Raw genomic sequence first — 17,863 nt, forward strand, 5'->3', positions numbered from 1 at the left:
CGCTTAACCTTCTAGCAGTTGACCTCTCCTAGCTGAAGACATTTTGAATAAGTCTTGAATTTACTGCTGGATTAGCATGAGTCTTATCTCTCCATTTAACAAGAAGCCTACTGAATGTGTGATCAGATCTGAGGGGGTTCAAGATGGATGAGTATGCTATGATCCTTGCTGTTTTCTCAGCCAGTAGGGCCTCAGCAGTTCCTGAATAAAGAAGCAAAGAACATTGTCTTTTTTCTTACTAACCATTGTAACGAAGAAAATCAACGTTATCTTGGTCACCTGCAGAAGCCAAGCAACCTTAACAAATAGTCTGTTGCAGAGTCTCCGACTTAAAGCATGAACTGTTTATCTGCAGATGCTGTTCAACCCGCTTAGTGTTTCCAGTATTGTCTGTTTGTAACAATACCATAAAAGAGATAAGCAGAATTAGGCCATTCAGTCCATTGCGGCTGCAATACTATTCAATCGTGGTTGACTTACTTGCCCTCTCAACCCCATTTTCCTCCTGCCTTTGATGCTCTTACTCATCAAAAACCTGTCAACCCAATGACTTGACCTCCACAGCTGTCTGTCGCAGTGAATTCCACAGATTCCACTCTGGCAAAAGAAATTCCTCCTCATCTCTCTTCTGAAAGAGTATCCTATTCTGAGGCTGTGCCTTCTGGTCCTAGACTCTCCCGTTAATGTAAGCATACCGTCCATGCCCACTCTATCTAAGCCTTTCAATATTTGTCTCAAGTTTAAGTTCTGGTTCAAGTTTAATTGTCATTTGACCATACACATGAGTAGAGCCAAGTGAAACAGCATTCTTCCTGGTGTCGAGGTGCAAAACAGAGTACCAGCAGTCATAGACAGTACATTTAGCACATGCATTTATGATAGCAGAAGAACATACAGTCTAAAAGAATACGTAAAAATAATATAGCCCAGTAATATAGTGTCATGGACTGTAGATTGATGGTGCATGGATATTGTCCTCGAGCCGCATTTCTGCAAGAACAAGCTAGCAGCACTTCCCCGTCTCATGCAAATGCAGCCACAAACACAATCTGGCTTGTCTTCCACTGAGTGACCACTGGGGGCAGCTCCAATGGGTGTGGCCAGCCCCAACCCAGCATGGAATCCAGTAGTACGTGACTGGCTTTTGTGTCTCCTTCCTCGGTGGCCACCCTGAGAAATGAACGTGGATCTTGTCCATGCAACAACTGACGCAACACAGATCCCTCACATTTGGTCTCACCAATGAAACCAGTGAATCAGACTCTTGGTATTCTATATTCTATATTGTCCTGGGATCACAGTAAAAGTGCCCAAGACAATTACCCACAGCATCTGTTGGACTGTGCACCACCTCTGACTTGTTCTTCCCTGGATGGCTGAAGCAGGGTGCAACACGGTGCACAACAAGTGTAGCTCCATTGCTATCCAGCAGCTCGCTGATGGGATAGATGTGCAATTCTTGCTGTTCTTAATGACCAGCAATATCTTGCAATCTTGACTTGTGAGTCCTCACAACACACAAAATGTTGGAGGAACTCAGCAGGCCAAGCAGCATCTATAGAAAAAAAGGGTCCTGCCAAAGGATTTCAGCATGTAAGATCGACTGTGCTTTTTTCTATAGATGCTGCCTGGTCTGCTGAATTCCTCCAGTATTCTATGCGTGTTGCTTGAGTTTCCAGCATCAGCAGATTTTCTCATTTGTGATTGTGAGTCCTCGCGCAGGATTCCCTAAAGTGCACTTCCTTACACTGTATTCCATCTGCCACTTCTTTGCCCATTCTCTTAATCTGTCCAAGTTCTTCTGCAGACCCTGCTTTCTCAACACTACCTGCCTGTCCACTTACTTATGCATGATTTGCAAACTTGGCCGCAAAGCCATCAATTCAGTCATTCATATCATTGACATATAATGTGAAAAGTAGTGGACCCAGCATCGACCTCTGTGGAACACCACTAATAATCTGGTAATGTAGGCAGTAATCTTAACACTTATAAAGTAGCATGATACAAAAACAGTTCAACTCTCTCAGTTAAACAGTTGAAATATCTCACTGACAGTACTGAAGATCAGTTTATAGTTGTTTGAATGTGACACCCTATCTGTGTTCATCGCTAATATTCAAAGACCTTGTTAATAAATTCAAAATTACATCTAGACTGTAAGATAATTGGGTTCATTCTTTGGACCTTGAGAGGATATGGCTACATTCCATGGAATGCACAGGGCTCCAGGCAGAGTTGAAACCAAGAGGCATTTACTTTCCATCTCAAGTTGCTGATCTGTTTTGTTTTAGGATACATCCATCATTGAGGAAGTGTCGAAGTCTAAATTGTTCCAAACCGCCAGCTCTTTGAAATCCAAGCAGGGAAAGCTAGTAAAAAAAAAGCACTTACTGGAAAGGTGCCAGGAATGGGGGAGTCTGGTGTAGCTGGGTTTGTTATCCTTTTCAGTGGGAGTTTTGAGTCCCTTAGCATTGTGGAATGGATGGAAGACATCAAAAGAAGCTGCTTACACTCATGAATGTTAACTAGAAATCATAGATTGAATGTAACGGGAAAATGACTGAAGAGGATATAATGCTCCTCTTTCCAGTGGGCTAAGTGAAAGGATGCTGGCTGCAGATTCTGTTATCTAATTCTCAGCTGTAAATTAATACGGATGACCCCACGCTTCAGGGGGAGGTGGTTGTGTTCCTAGAAAATGACCCGCATTACAATTTTCTGTGACATGAAGGCCTGCCACCTTTTTGTGCTTTGAGAAACAATGGGGGGAGGTGCTGGGGAAGGAGATAAAATCTGTCCTTCAGCAACACAAAATGCTGGAGGAAGTCAGGCAGTATTTATGGATGGAAATAAACAATTGTCGTTACAGGGTCTCAGCCCAAGCATCAACTGTTTATTCCCCCTCCATAGATGCTGCCTGATTTGCTGAGTTCCTCCAGCATTTTTTGCTTGTGTTGCTTAAGCATTCCAGCATCTACAGAATTTCATGGTGTCAAAAAAATTGGGAATGTTTTGCAGGTCAGACAGCACCTGTGGACATAAAAGATTAACGTTTTTGTATTTTTAAATTCTGTTCTTGTTTACTTCATAGATTCCATGAGGGTGAATTTTATTCCATATCTTCAACTTTGGGGTAATGGTTAGTGAATTCTCTAGTGGTGGATTACAAGTACCCGACTGTCATAACCCAAAAGTCAGCTGGGAATGGTGGGGGGAGCGTGGGAATGGTGGAAGGAGCGGTGTGAGTTCTACATCTACAGAGCTGGTACAAACAGAATGAATGATGGTGGTGGTATTTGTGCTCTGTGGTTCTGTGATATCAGCCTGAATTCCTCTGGGACCATGGCTTGTATTGTCTGAGACTGCAGTTTGGTATAGTCATAGAGTTCCAGTCATACCTGCAGCAACCCTGGCAAACTTTGAAAACCTCAGAACAAAATGGTTGTTGAATTCACTGAGAAAGCGAGGCATACAATTGGAGAAATCTAAACAAAGGGCCAGCACAGTAGCAAAGCAATAGTAACCTTTACAGTGCCAGTGGTCATTGATCAGAGTTTGATTTTCGTCACTATCTGTAAGCCTGTATGCTGTCATTGTGATTGTCTGGGTTTCCTCCAAGTGTTCCCGTTTCCTGTCAGGTTTCAGAGACATACAGGTTAGGGTTAGTGAGTATGGACATGCTATGTTGGCATCGGAAACATGGTGGTACATCTAGGCTTCCTTAAGCAGTCCTTGACTGTGTTGGTTTTTGACACAAAGGACTCCTTTTACTGTGTTATGTATATGTGACAAATCTCATCTTTGTAAATGAGCAGCAGTGTAGGGAACAATTTTATGTTTCTTCTCTATTAGTGTTTTAAGCTTAGAGCAGTAAATCAAACTCCATCATTTGTTTATTCTAAAATATTTTGGATGTAATATTTCATTACATTTTTAAATGCAAGTCAACAACTTCCAGTTTCTCACATAATCTGCCTTCCCCTTCACCTAGTCTCATCTATCACCTGCTAGCTTGTACTTCTTCCCTTCCCCCAGCCTCTTATTCTGCCTTCAGCCCCCTTCCCTTCTAGTTCTGATGAAAGGTCTCAGCCTGAAACACTGACTATTTATTCCCCTCCATAGATACTGCCTGATCTGCTGAGATGCTTCAGCACTTTGTGTGTGCCAATAATAGTATGCCTGTTTCAATTAACATCTTTTTTCAAGCTTCAGGATTGGTTTAATGTAATTTCCAGTTCATGAGTGCAATGGGGAAGAAAATAATAGTTACTTTGGATCTGGTGCAGCACAAAAATAACCACAATGCGATGAGAACGCAATAATAAAAGAAACAATAAATATTAATGGCTTCTATATGATAATTGTATTTACATCAAGTACCTAGGTACTCCTGTACTTATTACCTATTTGTCAGGAATTTTCAGCATTGTGATTACTGGTGAGCAATGAGGTCCTCCGTTGGTTGGGATTGACCTTGGATATTGCGTCCTTGCTATTTATGTGATATGCAAGGTATGGTTGTATGATATGGGGAGCAAGCTGTTGTCCACGCAGCAGGCTCCCCCTCTCCAAACAGCTGATGAATCCAAAGGAAAGGCAAAGACCAATACAGTTTGCACCAGCGGCGTCGCAAGAATTGCCAGTCAGCATTGAACTCATCGTAGAGCTGCCATAGGGATTCCAGCTCTGGATTTTCCTTGGTGTTTACTCTCCCGAAACCTCCTGCACGAGTGGGTATAGCATATGGCAGTGGAGGTTTGAGATCATAGTTTTCCTTATCCACTGGTGAACAATTTGGCTTAATTTTAAACTTGCAAGTTGCACCCACTGCAAATCATGTATGTAACTTTACTTTTTCCTCTCCCACCCTCTGCCATCAAACTAATTTCAATCTATTCCCTTATTTCACCCACCACCACTACTCAGCATCTTTGTTCCAGGTTCCAGCATCTGCAGAGTCTTTGCTGCGAAAGAGCATCTGTATTGGGTGGAAGCAGGAAGGGGAAACTGGCCAAGCATTAAAATATGGGTTAGCAATAAAGGAGATCGAATCCCAGTTGAAAATATTTCATCAAGTTTGAATGAAACAGCATGATATCTGGGCAGATCTGAAAAGTTCTTCACAATCAAAATTCAGATTAAAATTCAGTTTCTGCATTGAGCTTCTTGCTGCATTGGATTTTCCTTGAGCTCCCACCGTAGAGAAAGTTGATGTTTTTTTTTCATGGAGCCAGGTGGTTTGTCCAGTGCCAACATTAACAATGCTAAGCTCTGTTTGAATTCTCACATTTGGATGTGCTGCTTCTAAACCGGGTGAAGTGTCAGGGAGCTGAATGATGTGTTTTTGGTGATTCTGTATTCATCTGGCAGCAAAGGGGATCTCTAGTCCTCACTTTAGAGAGAGATTACATTCCTCACTTTAGAGAGAGATGAAAATACACAGCAGTTGGATGAGAGTTTTTGTGTATAAATTGCTAATAGAACAGTACAGCACAGTGCAGTCCTTTGCCTTGTGAAGTGGTGTGAACCTTTGAACCTACTTCAAGACTAATCTAACTCTTCCCTCCATTTTTCTTTCTTTCATGTGCCTATCTAAGAGTCTCTTAAATCTTCCTAATGTGTCTGCCTCTACTACCAACTGCTGGTAATGCATTCCACACAGCCACCACTCTGTGTTTAAAAACCTACCTCTGATATCTCCCTCTGTTTTTTTGTCCAGTCACCTTAAATCAGGGGTCCCCAACCTTTTTTGCACCGCAGGCTGGTTTAATATTGATGATATATATTCTTGCGGACCGGCCGACGGGGGTGGGGGGGTGTTAAAGTTCAACAGTGCGTGACAGGGAATGAGGAAAGGTGCAGCTGACTCATATCGTTTCATATTGCCAAATCATATCGTTTCCTCGCGGCCGGGTAGCACATCTTTGCGGGGACCACTGTCTTAAATTATACCCTCTTGTATTAGCTATTTCTGCCCCTGGGGAAAAAGTCTCTGCCTGTCTATTCAATTGATGCCTTTAACTTTTTACTGGAATTAACATCCAGTAATTTCTCCACCCCCACCCCCCCATCCATCCATTCCCCACTCCAGCTCCCCTCCTATCTCTTCTCGCCTGACTATCATCTCTCTTGGGTCCCCTCCTCCTTCCCTTTCTCCCATGATTTACTCTCCACTGCAATCCTTTACCTATCATCTCCCAGCTTATTATTTCACCTCCCCTCCCTCACCCATCTACCTCCCTCCTCACTTGGCTTCACGTATCGCTTTCTAGCTATCGTCAACTAATGTGGATTGATTACTGCTTCCAGATTCCCACATGACTCATCTTCCCCCTCACCCGGTCTCACCTTTCCACCCGCTAGCTTGTACTCTTTCCCCTCTTCCCAATTTCTTATTCTGGCTTCTTCCCCCTTCCTTTCCAGTCCTGATGAAGGGTCTCAGCCCGAAACATCAACTATTTATTCCTTTCGATAGATCCTTCTACAATGAGCGACCAGAAATGAACAGAATACTCCTTGTGTGTTCTAACCAAAGTTTAATAGAACTGCAGAATTTCTTTACAGCTCTCGAGCTCAATCCCCTGACTAATGAAGGCCAACATACCATACACCTTTTTAACCTCTCTGTCTTCCTTGATACTTTAATATCTTCTATCCTTAGACTGGCCTAAAACTGACCTTTTGAGTATTTAAAATTTTCCATCACATTTTCAACATCTATAATTCTATTATATCTACTCTTCCATTCCATTTTCTTGTCTTGAGAAGATAGTTGTGTGTTATGTGCCATCTAATTCTTTAAGGGCGTCAATGACGTGGGAGCTCCCACTATATTCCCAATGGCATGTGTCTCAAATAGTCTCTGACAACCTAGTCCAGCTCCTCGCTGTTATGTGTGGCTTAGCTATTAAACTTGGTTGAACTATTTCTGTTGATGGGAGAAGGGGCAAAGGCAGGTTACTGGAGCCTTAAAACCAGTCACTTCAAGTAGATAGGGCTCGTCAGCCGTAGTTGACAGCTCATCTAAGAGAAGGAAAACTCTTGAGCTCAAACCTCTGCTGCCTTGCAACTATACCCACTCATTGGGTGCATTTAAAGTGGAGATGATAGTTAATTAGTAAGGGTGTGAAAAGTTAATGGGGAGAAGGCTACACAATGGAGTCAAGAGGGAGAATAACTCAGCCATGATGGAATCGTGGAGCAGACTGATGGGCTGAATAGCCTAATTCTACTCCTATGTCTTATGATCTAATTCATTTCACATCAAAAAATGTTTCAAAGTGCTTCACTGTTCTGCTATGAAATAATTTGATATCACATTTTAAAAGTAAATAGTTGGGACTTACAATCAAATGCTTAGTCAAGGCAGACGGGTTTTTACAGAGTGAAAGGATCTGAGGATGCTGAGAGGTTTTGGATCTAAGTCTCAGCGGCTAAAAGCATGGCTCTTAACGAGGGACTAATTTGAAATGAAAGCTACATAAGAGGTCAAAGTTGGAGGAGGTTATTGAGCTGGGGAAAATTGAGAGGTAGATAGGGAGAGGCTGTGGGAGAATTGTGAAAAATAATATCAGGAGCAGAGATCAAACCTTCTAAAACTCTCAAAGTGAGATGGGTTGATGTGGTAAGTAATGTCACCACACGAGGACTGGGCAGTGATGATTTATCTTTGTGTTAACAAAGCACCATCCAGTGCAAATGTAAAATAAAAATAGAAAATGCTAGGAGTACACACAAAATATATCTCAGGCACCCACCCACCCTGCTCATGGACTGTTTGCCCCATCCCAGTGGGGAGGAGGCTATGTAGTATGCATCCCAGGACCACTAGGCTCAAACAGTTACTTTCCCCAAGCAGCAAGTCTGATCTACACCCTCCAGCTACCACAACTGTAAAATTTCCTGTCAGAATCATCTTGTGTACAAAGAAGGTTCAAATCACATTTTTATTGACCTTGAAATACATCTCCTAACAGGCAGCTATGAAACATAGAAACCCAAAAGAATCCATTAAAAAAAAGACTGTGAAGCACCCAAAGTGCAGACGAAAAAGAAGCAAATTATGCAAAAAACAAGTACAAGCAAATAGTGTTCCGAACAGAGAGCCTTAGTTTGGCGCAGAGCAGCAAGCTGAACTGGCCTGTCCTCAGGCCCTGATTCAGCCCGAGCTCAGCCCTTCTAATTCAGCTCGGCACTTAAATCAGTTGAATCTCTAGTCTTCCTCACTCTTGCTGATGGGCCTGCTGCCTCGCTCTGCCTCGGTTATGCTGCATTGAATTGCCTCCAAGTCCAAAGGGAAGTTGCAGATGATTGCTTTGATGATTGCTTACCAGAAAAAGAGTGATTAACAAAGTATTTGCATTCCTTGTTTCACTGGCCACCAGCCAGGAGTCACTGAGCACCATGTACAGATACTCTTAGCATCACTTTATGTACATGCAATCAGTCTGTGTATATAAGCTATCTTATGTATTAATAGTACTGTGCAAAAGTCTTAGCACCTATGTATAGATAAGGAGCCTAAGACTTTTGCGCAGTACTGTAGTAATTTTATGTATTACGTTGTACTGCTGCCGCAAAAAAAAATTTCCTGACCTGTGAGTGATGATAAACCTGAATTTTGATACTGGTCTCTGTTGTGGACTTGAGAGTGGGAAGGGGGCATGGTTGGGGAAGGGAGAGGGGAGGGAACAGGAAGCACCAGAGAGACATTCTGCAATGATCAACAAACTAATGGTTTGAAATCAAATGACCTTACCTGGTGTCTCAGGGCTGGGTGTGCCTGCACCCATGCCACCCCCACCCCCGGCACTTCCTCTGCCACCTCTCCCATGCTCCTCCCATGTGCTCTACCCTCGTCGTCCCCAACATTCTTTGCTCCTGCCAGGTTTTACAGACTCACTCTTCACTCCACATCGACAAATACTGTACTGTGCAAAGGTCTTGGTACCCGAGCTCTATCTATCTATCTATCTATATATATATGTGTGTGTGTGTGTGTATACACACATACAGTATGTTTATTTTTTTTATTATTGTGCTTTTATATATGCTGCTTTGGATCCAGAGTAACAATTATTTTGTTTTCCTTTACCTTGTACTGGAAATTACATTAAACAATCTTGAATCTTGAAGGACTGAACACCACAGGTCTTTCCCATGAGTGGGTATAGCCACAAGGCAGCGGAGAGTTGAAATTAGAATTTTCCTTCTAGATGAGCTGATGAACCCCATCTGCTTGAAGCAACTGGTTTTAAGGCACCAGTAAACGCACCTTTGCCCCTTCTCCTGTTAGTAGAAACAGTTCGCTAGGCTTAATAGCTAAGTCATGCATGAAAGCCAGGAGCTGTACTTGGTTGTCAGAGGCTATTTGAGGCACATGCCATTAGGAGCATTTAATAGGCGGTGGGAGCTTGTCCCCATTACCACCCCTGGCTATAACAACCTTAAAGAACCATGCCGTCTGGTATTAGACATTTCAACCTAGGAAAAAAAGATAGTGTCTGTCTATCACAAACAAGTGAAAACCTGCTGGAAATCCAAGCAGCACACACAAAATGCTGGAGGAACTCAGCAGGTCAGGCAGCATTTATGGAAAAAAGTACAGTTGATGCTTCGGTCCAAGACCTTAATGCAGGGAAACTGTGAAAACGTTCTTCTCTCAATGTTTTGTGTATTCATTAACAATTTTCCGATAAAAGTGGACACTGCATTTTTTGCCTGGATTAAATTGAAATTCTCAGTCTGCAGTTTCATATTTAGAATGTTCATTTTGTCATACAGATCTCCATGTGGAAGTTGAGGGAGGTAAGGGAGGTGGGATAGTGCTGTTAATTAAGGATAACATCAGGGTGATAGAGATAATACAAGATCTAAGGAGCAGAATGTTGAATCCATCTGGGTAGAGATTACGAATTGTAAAGGGGAAAAAATCACTGGTGGGAATTGTCTATCAGCCATGGAATAACATTACAGTGGCACAGGTGATAAACAGAGAAATACCTGAGGCATGTAAGAATGGAACAGCAGTTATCATGGGGGACTTTAACTCTTTAACTTGCACATAGATTGGGTGAATCAAGTTGGTCGAGGCAGTCTTGAGGAGGACTTCATAGAATGCATCCATGATGGCTTCCTTGAACAGTATGTTACTGAACCTACAAGGGAATGTGCTGTCTTAGATTTGGTCCTGTGCAATGAGACAGGTAAAATTAGTGATCTTGTAGTTAGGGATCCTCTTAGAAAGAGTGATCACAGTATGATCGAGTTTCTCCTACAAATGGAGGGTGCAATAGTTAAGTTGAAAACCAATGTATTATGCCTAAACAAGGGAGACTGTAATGGGATGAGGGAGGCTGGGAACACAGGCTATATGGTGGGATGGTTGAGGAATAGTGGTAGACTTCCAGAGAGATTTTTCATTCTGCTCAACAAAAGTATATTCCAGTTAAAAACAAGGGCAGTAAGGGCGGGAGAGCCAGCTGTGGGTAACTAAAGAAATAAAAGAAGGCATCAAACTAAGACTTGTGTGTATAAAGTCCCCAAGAGTAGCGGGAAACTAGAAAGTTGTGAAGGTTTTAAAAAGCAACAAAGATTCACAAAGCAAACAATAAAGAAAGGGAAGAGAGGTTATGAAGCTAAACTAGCACAAAATATAAAAGACGGATAGAAAAAGTTTTTATAATTATATAAAGTGGAAAAAGAGGCTAAAGTGAATATAAGTTCCTTGGAGGATGGGAGGTGGGAATTGATATTGGGTAATGAGGAAATGGCAGAGGTTTTCAGTGACTATTTTGTGTTATGGCTTCATCAGTCAGTACAGTATTACAAATAAGCTAAATGAGGCGTCACTGACCTGATAGGCATGGAGTAAAGCCATACTGTAGGGCAGCGATCCCCAACCACCGGGCCGCAAAGCATGTGCTACTGGGTCGCGAGGAAACGATGTGATTTGGTGATATGAGTCAGCTGCACCTTTCCTCATTCCCTGTCACGCCCACTGTTGAGCCATTACGCATGCGAGGTCATTACCCGCACGTCATCCATGTCAGCACGGGAAGGAGATCAACTCCTCGAGCTTGCAAATGACGGTGGGCTAAAAACCATGTTTGACATAACATCTCTGCCGGCATTCTGGATCAAAGTCAAGGCTAAATATCCTGAGATAGCCACGAAAGCACTGAAAATGTTGCTTCCATTTCCAACATATCTCTGCAATGAATGCAACGAAAACTAAATTGAGGAATAGACTGGACACAAGGAATCCCCTTCGAGTATCGCTGTCTCCCATCACCCCTCGATGACCGTCTTGTTGCAGGAAAACAAGCCCAGGGCTCCCACTGATTCAGCGATATTGGTGTGTTGCAATGATTTTGTATGTTCATACGGGGAAAATATGTGCTGTGTGTTTAATATCCAAACGTTACTTAAAATGTTATGATGCTACTGACTTATAAGTGACTTATATAACCATATAACAATTACAGCACGGAAACAGGCAATCTCTGCCCTTCTAGCCCGTGCCAAACGCTACTCTCACCTAGTCCCACTGACCCGCACTCAGCCCATAACCCTCCATTCCTTTTCTGTCCATATAGCTATCCAATTTTTCTTTAAATGATAATATTGAACCTGCCTCTACCACTTCTACTGGAAGTTCGTTCAACACTTACTTCAAGCTCCCCTGATAATTGACTTATCACTATATTCATGCGAGGAAAGTATGTGCTGTGTGTTTAATATTAAATGAGTGTATTAGCCACTTATCCCTATATTCCGGTCGTGATTAACACCCCCCCCCCAACCCGGAACAGAATGGCCAAAAACGATTTGCGGGAAGAAAAATCGACAGGTACACCCATGCGCACTGGTGCCCGCGCAAGGCTTCATGGTCATTGTAGCCTTTCTCTAGGTAAATACAACGTATTTGACTGCTACTCTTGTCCGTTGTCAACCCTACCCCCTACCCCCAGGTCGGCCAGTCCGCAAGAATATTGTCAATATTAAACCGGTCTGCAGTGCAAAAAAGGTTGGGGACCCCTGCTGTAGGGATATAACATTGTACTGGCACACTTCCTGTAGTTGCTGTTTTTTAGGATTAGAATTCAAGGCTTCACTACCCTCGTACTCAGAGATCACGCCATATGTATTTATCCATCATTAATGGGGCGAAATTAAAATAAAAAATTAACACAAACTGGGAATACCTGTTAGATGTTGATGATGGCAACAAGTTGACACGAATGGAACGATGGTCGCGGCACGCAAACGAATGGCGAGCGAAGAAGACAGTTGCAACAGCGATAATTACATTGACACGGATTCAGATTAGAATCTGAATGTTGGTCTCTGGTTGGTTGTTGTTCGTCCATCATTGACGTCGATGAGGACCTTGACACCATTATGATGGTGTCGGGACTAGCGCGTGATTTGGATTTAAGTGAGGGAGAGTTGTGCAGCGTCAGCCTCACTCTCTCTTCCCAATTCCCATCTGGATCCAGTGGCAAGACAGAGTCTAGAGGGCTGGAGATGGGACTAGGCGCAGTGGATGACCAGGACGTCTTCTGTGTCTTGTCCTGCTCTACACGTTCCACGACGCTTGCAGAGACCGCCTTCTTGACCGTTGGACCTTCCATAGGTCTCGTCCGCTCAATCCGCCGGAGTCTGTCTTCACATGCTGGGATAGACAACTCCCTATCTCACCGAGGGTTTGAGACCCGTCGGCTACCCTCACCTGGTTTACCCAGCTTGTCGAAGCCGTTGCCCGGGGTGTGGCCGCTGTCGCATGCAAACAGCTACGGGGAGCCACAGGTGAGAGCTGAGTGCCAGGTGGGGGCCAAAGGTGGACTAACCGCCCTGAAAAGGACGTGACATGTTCCACCACCAGAGGTGCTACCCCTCCCTGACACCCCATAGAGCAGGTGTTTGGCAAGCTACCTTTATACTGTTCCAGTTTGTGTGATTGACCAATCACGTAAGGTCTCACATGGTCTCGATGGGCCAAATGGCTTAACTTTGCTCCTATTTCTTATGGTCTTATAATCTTCAAAGAAGGTTCTTGACAACACATATGAAGCGAGGTTGCTTTGAACATCTGGAGGAATCCTTGGGGTCAGCAGGTTCACTGATTGGCCAGAACCATACAGTGAAATAGAGCCAACGCTGCATCACTGCGTGACCTCTTTTCCGTAGATTTGTAGAGAAAGTTGAAAGGGTGTACTTAACTTATCAACTGTTAAATTGAATGAACTTGTTCCGTGCCGCAAGTCAAGGGGAACTATTGAGCACCCTGGTTGCTAATTTATGCATCTCCAATGATGTATGTTTGGTTGTCAAGGTCAGATGAGATTGCTGAGTTTCAGAAGCGTTCTGATGGTGAGTGCTCACTGCCTGCAGAGCTGTGGTTCTTCCTGTGTTCCAGTGCTTCATCCTCTTTGTTTTGTAAGTGCCTGCTCTACTAAAGGTCGGCCAGGTCTCATGCCCAAGTCAGGATGGCCCTAACCCCCCCCCCCCGGTAATCTTGAACACCCCCCAATGGTTTCTATTTCCCCAAATTCCCCCTTGGGACACGTAACCAACCCCGCTGGGAATCACCGCCTTATATGCCGTCATTAGTTTGAATTTACTAGGACATCTTTGCAGTATTGTCTGTGGTGCACAGGATGGCCCTCCCTGCAGGAGGGCTGGCTGCTAAAAGTTATGGTTTACAAATTGAAGTGACTGTGAGATATTGTCATATAAATCCTACCAAATGTTAGACAATGGGGTTGTGTTAATTGGCCTGCATCAGACCAGGTAACTGTGGGTTTAAGGAATTTGCACCATTCTAAACAAGTTCAAGGAAGGTTGCCAACCAGACTCGAATTGTCACTTAGCACATCAGATAACTGATCTATCAATAGTTGGGTGATATGTATACCTGGTGAGTCAGCTCTCACAATACTAATCTTTGGAGTCTGGCTGTCTGTCCTCAGAGGTATTTAGACTATGTGTGAATTAATGTATCCCAGCAAAGGTTTGAAACTTTAGAGGTATCTTATCAATAACAATATGTCCACTGTACCTCAAAAAGGAGCCATTTGTCAGATACAAAATACTGAAGTAGACATGTCATTGTATTGAATTACCTTTTGTGCCTTTGATCTTAATAAGAACGTGATGTGCTATGAGTTTGGGGAACCATACTGAGAGAGTCTCCAGAAGATTGCCTATTTGTTGTGATGAAGGCTACTGTATCATCAGTCTCAGAGTCTCTGCAGTGACCTAGATATCAGTCACAACTGATTTCATTACTAATTTGTTTCTGCTGTATTTTGCAGGTGCGTATTCCAACCCCACTCAACACCAGTGGAGTGCAAGTCATCTGTATGAAAGGAAAAGCCAAGTACAAGGCTAGTGAGAATGCAATTGTGTGGAAGTAGGTAGCCTTAAATTTTATTATTTAAACTTTGCTCTATTATAGTTGTGCTACCGGATACCCGCAACAAAATTAGTGGAGACACAGCTAGTTCAAGCTGCTGCCTCAGCTCCAGTTTAATCTTGACCTCCTGTGTTTCCTCTGTTGGTTGTGCCACAGGATTAGTGTTGAGTCTGTCGTTGTTTGTCATCTATATCAACAATCTGGAAGATAATGTGGTAATGTGGACCAGCAGATTTGTGGTGACACTAAGATTTGTGATGTATACAGTGCCTCTAAAAAGTATTCCCCCCTCCCCCCTGGAAGTTTTCATGTTTTATTGTTTTATAACATTGAATCACAATGGATTTAATTTGGCTTTTTTGATAGTGATCAACAGAAAAGGCATGCATTTCATAGTGAAAACAAATTTTACAAATTTATTATAGTCACTGAGCACAAAATAATTGATTGCATAATTACTCACGCCCTTCAAGTCAGTATTGAGTAGATGCACCTTTGGCAGCAATAACAGTTTTGAGTCTTGTGTGGATAGGTCTCTTTCAGCTTTGCACATTGGGACACTTCAATTTTCCTCCATTCTTCTTTACAAAACTGGTTAAGTTCTGTCAGATTGCATGGAGATTGTGAGTGAACAGCCCTTTTCAAGTCCAGCCACAAACTCTCAATTGAATTGAGGTCTGGTCTCTGATTTGGCCACTCCAGGACAAATGTTTTTAAGCCATTCCTGTGTAGCTTTGACTTTATGCTTGTTATGCTTGGAGTCATTGTCTTGCTGGAAAACATGTCTTCTCCCAAGGCGCAGTTCCCTTGCAGAATGCATCAGGTTTTCCTCCAGGATTTCCAGCATTCATTTTACCCTCTGCCTTCACCAGCCTTCCAGAACCTGCTGCAGTGGAGCATCCCCACAGCATACTTCATGGTAGGGGTGGTGTGTTTTTGATAATGTGCGATGTATGACCTATGCCAAACATAGCGCATAGTCTGATGGCCAAAAAGCCCAATTTTAGTTTCATCAGACCATAGAACCTTCTTCCAGCTCATGTCAGAGTCTTCCATGTGCCTTCAGGCAAACTCTAGCCGAGGTTTCATGTAGTTTCCTTTTTCAACAGTGGCTTTCTCTTTGCCCCTCTCCCATAAAGTTGCGACTGGTGAAGCACCTGGGAGCATTCTCTCCCATCTCGGCCACTGAAGCTCCAGAGTTGTCATAGGTTTCTTGGTAGCTTCCCACACTAGTTTCCTTCTTGCATGGTCACTCAGTTTTTGAGGATAGCCTGCTCTAGGCAGATTTACAGCTGTGTCATATTCTCCCATTTTTTTGAGGATTTACTTAACTGTACTCCAAGGGATATACCGTGGCTTGAAATTTTCTTGTATCCATCTCCTAGCTTGTGTTTTTCAATAAGCTTTTTGTGGAGTTGCTTGAAGTGTTCTTTTGTCCTCATTGTGTAATTTTTGCCAGGATATTGACTCACCTGTAGTTGGACCTTCCAGATACAGGTATATTTTTACTACAATCAGTTGGAACACTTTGACTGCACACAAGTCTGCAAAAACAGATCTCCATTTAACTAATTATAGGACTTCTAAAACCAGTTGGCTGCACCAGTGATGATTTGGTGTGTCATATTTAAAGGGGTGAATACTTGTGCAATCAATTATTTTGCATCTTATATTTTCTATTGATCAGTGTCAAAAAAAGCCAAATTAAATCCACTGTGATTCAATGTTATAAAACAATAAAACATGAAAACTTTTATGGGGTACAATACTCTTTGTAGGCATTGTAAGTTTTTAGATAGACGTGGACTGATCAAGGATATTCAGCATGGCTTCATGCATGATAGGTCATGTCTAACCAATCTTACAGTATTTCAGGAAGTTACCAGGAAAGTTGATGAAAGCAAGGCAGTGGATGTTGTCTACATAGATTTTAACAAAGCATTTCACAAGGTCCCGAATGGGAAGTTGGTCGAGAAGGTTCAATTGCTTGGCATTTAAGATGAGGTAGTAAATTGGATTAGACATTGTCTTTCTGGGAGAAACCGGAGAGTGGTAATAGATGGTTGCATCTGATTGGAGGTCTTTAACCAGGGGAATGCTGCAGGGATCATTGCTGGGTCTGTTGTTGTTTGCCATCTGTATCAACAATCTGGATGATAATGTGGTAAACTATATCAGCAAATTTTCAGGCGACTTGGAAGATTGGGGATATATCAAAGCTTGTAGTGGGATCTGGACCAGCTGTAAAAGTGGGCTGAAAATAGCAAATGAGATTCAATATCGATAAATCAGAGGTGTTGCACTTTGGGAGGGAAAGCCAGAGTAGGACCTACACAGTAAGTGGTAGGGAAATAAAGTGCGGTAGGACAGAGTGATCTGGGAACGCAGATCTATAATTATGGTCTTAAAGATCATTAAGATGGTAAGGATGGAATACAAAAGTAAGTTAGCCAGTAATATTAAAGAGGATACCAAAAGTTTTTTCAGATACATAAAAGTGTAAAGGAAATTATGCTGGAGAGGTAGTTTATGGGAGACAATGAAATAATGGACGAAATGAATAAGTACTTTGCAACAGTCTTCACTGTGGAAGCCTCTAGTATAGTGGTCGCCAACTTTTTTAAGCCCAAGATCCCCTACCTCGGCCTTAGTGAAAGGCAAGATCTACCTACTAAATCGTTTAGAGAAAAACAGCTCAGATTGTACTTCCAATTTGAGGCCTTTTATTTGGGCTAATTGTATTTGAATTACATAAAATGCTTTTGTCAAACTTTCAAATTAATTCAACCAAGGAAACACTGTAACCAGCATATCAAACAGGCCATAGATGTCTTTCTTTAAGAATATTACAATACTTTATACCTTTTGTAGTAACTTCTACTTTGAAAAAGGACCACTCAACACCTTCATGTCCGAAGGAACAACTTTATCTGGGATGGCAAAAGTGTCTGGATTTGTAGGTTAATTGACCACATTGCACCTTATGTATGTAGTGAGTGGAAGATATGGAGAGAGTTGGAAATATCATAGGATTGCAGTGTAATGGATCGGTGTTTAAAATAATGAGGGGGTGTTTTGCTGCGCTGTTCGATGGTGAAATTTTAAAATGGAAGAATGAGTATAAATCCATGACCTAAAGACATTTCCTGGAAGTTAATGTCCTGATGAAGGGTCTCAGCCTGAAATGTTGACAGTTTATTCACTTCCATGGATGCTGATTTCCTCAAACATTTTGTGTGTATTGCTCTGGGTTTCCAGCATCTGCTGAACCTATGCCCTTGAATTAGGTATTCTGTTAAATTGAAGGTAATATTAGTGCTCTTTTGTCCCTGGTTGTCATTGCTTTCGAAGTGTGTGCCTGATGGTTTGGAGTCATAAAACAATATTTAATTCAAAATGACAGTATTTGGCTCATCTGATCTATTGGTGTGGGTGGAGGTG

At 42.5% G+C, this 17,863-nt stretch overlaps 1 protein-coding gene across 1 annotated transcript in view; it reads left to right on the forward strand.

The window, feature by feature from the left end:
- The window catches only part of LOC134345120 (AP-2 complex subunit mu), a 92,564-nt gene that overhangs the window by 71,242 nt on the left and 3,459 nt on the right, over positions 1-17,863 (forward strand). Inside the window, exon 9 of the mRNA XM_063045300.1 lies at positions 14,322-14,419. Coding sequence (XP_062901370.1) covers positions 14,322-14,419 — 98 coding nt within the window. The remainder of the gene's footprint in view (positions 1-14,321; positions 14,420-17,863) is intronic.

The sequence above is a fragment of the Mobula hypostoma genome, chromosome 4, assembly GCF_963921235.1.
Source record: "Mobula hypostoma chromosome 4, sMobHyp1.1, whole genome shotgun sequence".
Classification (NCBI taxonomy): Eukaryota; Metazoa; Chordata; class Chondrichthyes; order Myliobatiformes; family Myliobatidae; genus Mobula; species Mobula hypostoma.